Source organism: Dendrobium catenatum, unplaced genomic scaffold (genome assembly GCF_001605985.2).
Source record: "Dendrobium catenatum unplaced genomic scaffold, ASM160598v2 original_scaffold_208658, whole genome shotgun sequence".
Lineage (NCBI taxonomy): Eukaryota > Viridiplantae > Streptophyta > Magnoliopsida > Asparagales > Orchidaceae > Dendrobium > Dendrobium catenatum.
In genome coordinates this window covers 56,647-66,061 of record NW_021527071.1, presented here as the reverse complement: position 1 = coordinate 66,061, position 9,415 = coordinate 56,647, and the positions used below count along the sequence as shown (strand labels likewise).

General features: G+C 36.6%; 1 protein-coding gene across 2 annotated transcripts in view; it reads left to right on the top strand.

The window, feature by feature from the left end:
• The first annotated feature begins 4,018 nt into the window (after nt 1-4,018).
• LOC110109962 (protein ABCI7, chloroplastic) overlaps nt 4,019-9,415 on the top strand; it is a 16,090-nt gene continuing 10,693 nt past the window's right edge. Inside the window, exon 1 of one of the 2 annotated variants that reach the window (XM_028692446.1) lies at nt 4,019-4,921. In XM_028692446.1, the coding sequence (XP_028548279.1) occupies nt 4,052-4,921 (870 nt within the window). In that variant the 5' untranslated portion in view covers nt 4,019-4,051. The remainder of the gene's footprint in view (nt 4,922-9,415) is intronic. The other variant, XM_020841202.2, reaches the window with a different exon arrangement.

Below are 9,415 nucleotides of genomic sequence, written 5' to 3'. Positions count from 1 at the left end.
GAAAGAAATATGAGTGGTATATTTGATATTAAAATAATATAGAGTGGTATGTATGTAATATTAAAGTTTTTGATGTTAGACATTTAAATAGGATAGTATAAAGTGGTATTCATGTAAATTTCCCTTTTTTTATTGCAAGGGAGAAAAAGAGTAAATGAAATTAGATTTTTGAATTTGTTGTTTTTCATTTTTTTAATCTAAAAACACATTGTACACATCAATATCATTAATATCTATATTAGTATTAAATATCTGATTGTGAATTTATTGAAATAAAATTTTGATAATTTAGTTATCATATTTAGTAGGGTTGTAAAAATTGGGTCACGAGTTGGGTTCGGGTTCAATTCGAAATTGACCGGACACGAGTTGACCCGATATGATCCATTTTTTTAAAACGGATCACTTTCTTGGATCTGAACCCGACCCACTTAGGACACATGTCAACCTGATATGACCCGCCAAACCGGGTCAATCCGTCATCGTCTTTACTACCAAGCTCACCATCGTCGCCGAGCAGTTGTGACTTTGAGTTCCGACTCAACAGGAAGGAGCGTCGTCGAAGCATCCAAGGAGGAGAGCTCGTTGTCGTCACCAATCTTCCCTCCCGTAGTCGTCGTTTTCCTCTCTCATGAGTCTCATCATCGTCGTTACTTCCAACCCAACAAAAAGAACAGCAAGCTCGTCGTCATCGCCGTTCAGTCGTGTCTTCCGAGTTATGACCCAACAAGAAGGAATGTAGTCGAAGGAGGCGAGCTCACCGTCGTCACCATATATTCTTCCCTCCTTGTAGTCATGTCGTCGTCGTTCTCCTTCGCTGTCGCTCGTTGAAGAAGTTGAGGAATCGGGTCAAATTCAAGTTAGCGGATTGACCTGGATCCGACCCGTTTATTCAAAAGAGTTGAATCTTGGAATCCGAATCTAACCTATTTGTGAAATTGGTTGACCCTAATCCGAAAATTTCTAGTCGGATTTTCGGGTCGTATCAAATATTGACACCCCTAATATTTATGTTTCATTTGGGACATCTTTAAATTACTATGTTTTTTACTATTTTCAAAAAATTTACCTAAAAATAGTTTTTACAAAATAATAATAATAATAAAAATCGTTTCAAACAAAGCCTAACTCATGGGTTTAATTCCTTCCATTGAAATAAGAAAATGGAGCTGTTTAAAAATAATTTCATAGATCATAAAAACTATAGGATTAAATCTTAAGCATTTAGTTCACCTTATTGAAATAAAAAAAATATGACTACAAATTATTTCCACCCATTGAAATATTTAAAACTATTTTTATCTATGGCCCCTGAGAAGAGATTGTTTGGTGACATTCTATGATTGAGCTGCATTTTTCTACGAGATAATTGATTAAATATACTTATTATTTATTTATATTTTTAAAATAACAAACAAAATTATTTCTATCTCTAATGATCTCAAAGATATTATGATTAGCATAAGATAAAGCATCAAAACGATGATTTCTATGTTCTAATCATCTTTTGTTTAAGGTTACTAATCTTTTGTTTTTGATTATTTAGATTTGAATGCTTTGGTAGGATATTGGAAAATTATTACGTGTGATGTCCGGATGTGTCCGAAGGCTAATCCAAACACTCAATGCACAGTGCATTGGATGACATGACGCGTCCGAATTAACCTTCGAACGCGTTCGAATTCCGCACAGAATAATCTCTCTAAGATATTTAATCTCTATAGTCATGAGAATGTAAAAATTAAATAATTGCAGCTTTAAATATGTGAGCTCAAAGGTAAAGTTGGAAGGTTATATTTAAGCTCTTTATAGTAATATAAAAAAGTTTTTAAGTGTTATGTTTGGGTGAAAATTTTGAATAGGAAGAAACTAACTTCATTAGTATTAAGTGGCTGAAAAACTCAGCAAAAACATAGGAAGAGACATTTAATTACGATGCGTTATAGCTATTATGGTTGCACACTCTTGTATCAAAGTTATAGCCTATCATTTTACAACTATGTGATTGTACTATATTTTATATGTTGTGACTGCACTCTATTTCATCAAAGATAGCTTGTTATGTTGTATATGTTAGGATTACAATATATTATATCAAAGTTATAATCTATTATATTATAACTATTGTGATTGCACTTTGCTACTATGTAGTCTATTACGTTACAAGCTTTTTATTATTGTGATTGATGGAGCTATCTAGAATTTGGCTTGACTCTTGTTTGTTTATGTACTCGGCCATCGTACGTTTTGCAGATATGTCGGGGGTCCAAGGGAGCAGCACCCCCTGGCAGGGTTTGACCTACTCGGCCAGGCCCTGAAACCGTGTAGAGCTCTAATCAGATGAAATTTTTGTATTCTGAATCTAATCTTTTGAGATTTTTTTTCTCTTTTTATCTATATTATGTTTATTTTGAGCATTGCACAGTTTTTTTGTAACAGCTCTTCTAATTTTCTTTTCACTTTACCCTTTGAGCTGCAATTTTTATTTTGATATACATTATTATTATTATATATATTGGGGGATTTACATACATACTATTTTATATCATGCATGTTATTTATATTTTAATATCTAAAATTTTAATATTTCGCGCTTACCACCATAGACAACTTTAATATGAGATATGTCACTCCTATATTTCAGCTCTATTACTCATACCACCTTATAAATTTTAATATTTCATTCCTTACACCCATATTTGTTATATGGATGCTAGCTATAAAATATTAAAATTTTAGGTATTAGATATATAAATAGCATAATATAAATATATAAATCTCTGCCTCACCGCATTCCCTCTCTCACTTGTTCACTTAGCCACAATGAAATTGAAGGAGAAGAATAGAAGAAAGGAGAGAGAATTGTCTTTGGATCACATTTGCTTGTCGCTACTGTTACGAATTTTATTCCATTCGTTCTATGTAACTAATCTCTTTTTATATTTTCAATGACTTTAATTTCTACTGATTTTATTTCTCCTAAATCTACAAAAAATACATTATCTCCTGATTTCGTAAGCTTAGTTGTTGAAGTTTGGATATGTTATAGATTTGATAATTTTGAACGATATGATATTAATTTATTACATTTTTGCTGGTTAAATATATGCATATGCATTTCTATGTGAAGTAAATAGAAAAATGGATGACTATGATTTGATATTGCAACACAATGAGCATTGAAATTATTAATATAATTGATATGGACTGAAATGTGATATTGATATTGGAAACATGAAGTACTAAATGATATGAAATGCATGATATGATAACCTCACGTGATACCATAATGATCTACATGATTCATTGATTGAGAATCATGAGCTGGAGATTGATTAATTGTTTTAAGGAGTCGGGGCGACTGATTCACGTGATTCAAGGGAGTTATAAAGAGTACACTAATTGAGAGTTATAAGGGGTGACAGATTAATAGTCATAAGTATAGAAACAAAATACCCATAAGATACTCTCATTGAATACTAATTGTTGATATGTTATTGATGATTAATTCTTGATATGATTACTGATATTAATACTGTTATGAATATTGTATTGACATTATGGCTAAAACTTATATTATTTATTGTCATCAAAATTATTTATCGTTATTAATATTGATAATGATATGTGTTACTAACATTAATATTATTGACTGTTACTGATGTTATGACTGATGATATAATAGACTGAGATGTGATGCATTGTAAATTGAGCAATTAGTATATATAATCAGTATAGATATTGATGAATAAATTTTTTATATGATTTACAATATATTGTTTCATTTCTTCATACATTGAGTTTAGTTACCTATTGGGCTATGAGCTCATTATGTGGTTTACATATTTTCATGAAAGGGTAAAGATTTTATCATATAAGACTCCAAATAGTATACATAATTATTTTTGTTGTTCATAAGAAATTGATAATCTCCCATTAAATGATTAAAATAAAAATAAAATAAAAAATATATTTAGTTCTTTAAATTTAGGTTCTTAGATGTTACATATATTCTTTAAATTTTCAGAAAAAAAAAAAAAAAAACTGCAACATGGCCTACTGCTGCTGCTCCAACTTTTCCTCCACCCTTGCCCCTCTACGCCTGCGCCCTCCACCCCGCCGCAAATCCATCGCTGCCGCCAACCCTGCTTCTGTCTCACTCTCGGATCCCTTCGTCCTCGACATAGCGGACAAGCTCGAGGACTCCGTTTCCACCTCCTCGTCCTCATCCTTTTCCCTCCTCCAAAAACTTCGTGACTCCTCCTCCCAATCACTCCTTTCCCAACGATGGCCCTCTCCCAAAGACGAACTCTATCGCTTCACCGACACATCCTTCCTCAAATCCTCTCAAATCCTTCCCGCTTCTCCCCCATCTATCATCTCCCCCTCCTTATCCTCCTCTGCTTCTAACATAATCACACTTGTTGATGGCCACGTTGTACCTGCCCTTTCCAAAATTCCCTCCCTCCCCGCCGGAGCATTTGCCGGAAGTGCTGCTGATATTCCCCCGGGTGCACTATACGAAAACCTCATGGCCGCCGCTGGCGAACTATTCCACAACGGAGACCTCTTCTGGAATCTGAACGGGTTTGGGGCTCCCGATTTAGCGGTGGTTTACATTCCTGATGGAGAGCGGATGATTGACGAGCCGTTGCATTTGAGGTTTTGCGCTGTTGACGCGGCCGAGGCAGGTTCAGGGAGGTTGCCGTTGTCAAACCCTAGGGTTTTAGTGGTTGTGGGGAAACAGGCTGAGCTAGCGATCGTCGAGGAGCATCTCGGGGTGGAGAGTGGCGAGGGGAATAGTTATTGGTCGAATTCAGTGGTGGAGATTGTGGTGGAGGAGGGGGGCAAGGTTTCGCATTCTTATGTGCAAAAGCAGTCCGTAAATGCGGCTCATATCAAGTGGACTCTTGTCCGTCAGGTAGCATATGGCCTGATAATGTTCTGTTTTCATTTTCTTTTTGTTTGTTCAGGTTGCTCTGGTGATCATATATTGTCTTTATAGATCCAAACCTCTAAGAGATCATAACGTTATTCATGATGTTTTTAAACCTGTATTCAATGTCTATAGCAAAACCTTCAAAGACTACAAAATATGCTGTTGTGAGAATTTGGCAACCCATTAAATGCTTTGATATTGCTAGCTAGTATGTTTGGTTCTGGGTCTTTTTTTAATATTATCCAACATGTTAAGCAGAGGCTTTTGCTTAATATTTTGAAGAGAGATCTACCTGTTGAGTCTGCTTAGTTTTTGTTCACCTTGCTCATATCAAGGCAAAAGCTGTTGATGCATGGTTTTAGTATGTCGGTATAATTAGACGTTTTAGTCCACATAATTTAAATGCAGTTGATGTTTGCGTAAGCAATATAAATTTTGGCTTGAGAGGTTCTTTTATTATATGTGCAAACCCATTCACTCTTCTAGCATTTTTTGAAGAGGCAATTTTGCTAACAACCTCACTATTATCTTGGTTTGCTAACCTGACCACTATTTTTTTTATATGGAAACAAAAATCTCTTAGTTCAATTAGCGTCTCACTCGTCCCTCTTTTTCTTCATTTCACCAATTAAGGGAAGAGAGGAAAGGAGGATAACAAGGATTGGAGAAGTTATACGGGGATGGTGATGAAGTGTTTCGCAAAGAAAATATAATATGGAGAGGGATGAGGAGAGAGAGAGAGATTAACATAGTTAGTGATGATGATAGAGAGAGTGAGAAGGAAAGAGATGACCAGCAAGGAGTTAAATCATGAGAGAGGATATGGAGGTTTCTCTTTTTTCTTTGACTTTTTTCTCTCTTCTTCACTCCTCTCCCACAACCCCCACCCTTTTTTTCATCAATACCCTTGTTCCTCTTTCTTTTGTTTTCTCTCCCATTTTCTTATAATTTTTGCTCTTGAGTTAATATGACATGCACTAAATATAACAGTGTCATGCATGATCCACTTATCACATTTGTGCCCTATAATATTCTTTGCATAGTAGTTTATTTCACTAAATAAGGAAAAACATAGGCTATTCCTTGCTCTTTCTGCCTTTTTTTCCCTCGACCCTTCTTTTTATGGGGCACCATCAATCTCAACTAAGTCAAGGTAATATTAAAAAGTGGAGGAATTATTTGGTGCAAACTACGAACGTAAGTTTACGTGCAAAAGGCTGTAAACAATTGCGTACTCCCGCCTTTCACACACAGCTATTTATCTAGTTCTTACCTAATAATTTTTCTAGGAAGTAGGATTCAGGGTGGGGTAGCATTGGAAGTGAATGTAAAAGAGTGTGTGGAAAGATAAAGAGTGCATGAGAAACTAAGATAATTGCTGCTCTTTCCTATCTCTTGCCTCCTTTCCCTCATTTTCTCTCATGCATGAATTCTATTGCTGTTCAGCCTGTTCTTATTTCTTTTCAATTATTCTTTTCACTATTCTTTCATACGTTATCCCTTTATTTCTCTCTTATATACAAAATACGAGGTAGCTTATCATGCATGATACACTCTCAATAATATATACGTTATTGACACAATGCTTAGAGTATATCATATACTAAGAAGTGAGTTGCAATGATGGAGCAAGCACATTGATGTCCTTGATGTTTCATTAACTTGCAGAATATAATGCAATGTCTAGAGATAGGGAAGGTAGGAGAGAGACAATATACCAAATAGATAGATAGAGAGAAAGGATGTCAGAGATCCGACATAAAGTTTTAAGTTATCAATAATTAATCATAAGCCTGATGAATGTAGTAGAACTCTTTATTAAATGATGATGGACAAGACTGAACTGTTAATAGATAGGCAAGAATGAAATGGAATTGAAACAAACAGCTAAGCATGCAGTCGAGTTCAGCCGACATTTCTGTTATTTCGATTTATACCTGTACGAATGTCTACTGTAAAAATAACCTATAAATACTCATGTACAAACTGAAATAAGATATGATCATTTTATCCATCTCATCTCATTTCTCTCTGCATTATTCTATTTCTTCTCATTAAAGTCACTGCAAGCTTGACAGCAAGCAGTTTTTCATGGTATCAGAGCGCTAAAGCAGATATTAGCATTTTTTTTTACAAATCATGGCTGGATCATCCACCAACTCACCTACGATGAATTCAAATTCTTCCATCATTACTACAACTATACCTCTTCAACTCAAGTTCTTGATGAGTAACATCAAGAATCTAGTTCCAAATTATTTAACATCTAAAAATTGTTCAATTTGAAGCTGTCAAGTGGAAATTTTTTTCAACGCAAATGGATTTAAAGGTTTTCTTGATGGCACATCCAAATGTCCATCGCAATCCTCTGTTCCTGACGGATCGTCTGCAACTGGAGTCACAACTTCACATGATAATTGGATACTCACAGATCAAAATCTCGCTGCTGTGTTATACTCGGTAATCTCGCCGTCAATCTTGCCTTATGTTCGCACTCTAACCCATTGCTATGACATATGGACCACTCTCTCGCATCGTCTTCAAGCTACAAACCGCTCTCGGATAATTCAACTAAAAAGTGAATTACATCACCTCTCGAAAGGCAGCAAAACTATGACATAATATATTCTTGACGTAAAATCTAAGGTGGACGCCATAACAACAACTGGTAGCAAGATCGATTCGGAAGACGTGATTATCTACACCTTAAGTGGACTTCCCTCTTCCTATCAGTCATTTAAAACGACGATCAGAACGAATCTACAACCACTGAATCTAGATGATCCTTGCAGCTTACTATGCAGTGAAGAGCAGATACCGACTAATGAAGCAACACGTGATCTTCAATCTTTAAACATGACGGACAACTCCATGACTCTCGCTGCATCTCGCGATCGGGGTCAAGGGAGATACAATTATCCTCGAGGGAGCAGAGGTCGTCGATCTGTACAACCATCAGGACGGGGAGACAGAGGAGATAGAAATCCACACCGCAATACCACTTGTCAGATCTGTAATAAAACAGGTCACTCGGCTATCATATGTTGGTATCGAAATGATCCAACATACACAGACACAGGGTCCAACTCTCTTTATGTTGCTCTCTCTCCCTCTTTCTCTCTCTCTCCCTCTTGCTCGTTCGATCTCTCGCTTTCCATCTCCCAATTATGTTCTCTTTCTATATCTTTCAACCTCTCTTTCTTAGTCTCTTTTTGTCTTGCTCTCTCTCCATCTCTCTTTATCTCTTTATCTCTCTGTCCCTCGCTTTCTCTCTTTACCTCTCTATTGTCCTTTCTTCCTCTTCCTTTCTCTCTCCCACCCTTTTTCCTATCTCTCTATTTGCTTACTCTCTCTCTAATATATATATTGCTTTTTATTTTTCTCTCTCCCTCTCCCTCTCCCTCTTATACTCGCACTCTCCCTCTCTCACTCACTTTACCTCTATCCCCTCTTTCTCTCCATCACTTGCTCTTTTTTCCTCTTTCTCTTGCCATCTCTCTCTATTACTTCTCTCTTTCCCTCTCTCTCAAATACACACTCTCTCTTATCTCTTTACCTCTTTCTAACACATCCTTAGCTGAAGATTACGGGTATATTGCATTGCCACTTGGGCATGCAAGGGTGGGTGGGGGGGGGTGTCAAAAACAAAATGGATATTTGTTTTTTTTTTGGGCTGCTTGATATCTCTTGGTATGGAGCTAAAAATTCTGATTTTTAGTTAATTTTTTGCTCATTAATGCTTGAGCTCTTGGTTAGCTCATAATGAGCTAAAGTTTATCTCTTTATTTAAGATTAGTGGAAGCTCATTATGTGGAACTTGCCCTTTCCCTTCCCCATGCTGCCTTCTCGGTTCCTCTTGTCTCCTCGGTTTCTCTTGGGCTTTTGCTGTTCCCGTGCCTTGGCCCTTTGTTTTCTGTGCTGGCTGGTTTTCTTGTGGCTGGCGCTGTTTACCGTGGTGCTGGCTGCTTGGTTCCCACGGCTGGCTGCTTGGTTCTCGCGGCTGGCTGCTTGGTTCCCGTGGCTTTTCTTCTCTTTGTTGTACCGTTTGGGGCTGAGTTTATGATCGTTGGCCTTTCATTTCCCTAAATCTAATAGGTTTAATTAATGTTTAGTGGCTGTTTGGGGGAAAAATCCATGGGATTTTCTCTGTTTTATGTGCAATTTTCCTGCAGCAGATTTCGCGTCTTTTGGCCTTCCGTTTGCTGTGCTTTAAGCCTTCTATTTGGTGTCTTTTGGTCTTCCATATTCCCTAATTTGGTGGCTGTTTGCTGCCCTTTTCTTTAAAAATAGGATGATGTTTTGAGGCTTAAAAAAAGAGTTTATGATGAGATTTTTGGAGCCAAAAATCTGAGGGTTTTTTCTCCCTTCTGTGGAAAAGCTTGCCGAGCTTTCCAACCCTTTCTCCTTCTTCTAGAAAGCTTGTGAGCTTGCCTTTCTTCGTCTAGTCTTCTAACTCTTTCTCTCTAATCTCCCTCC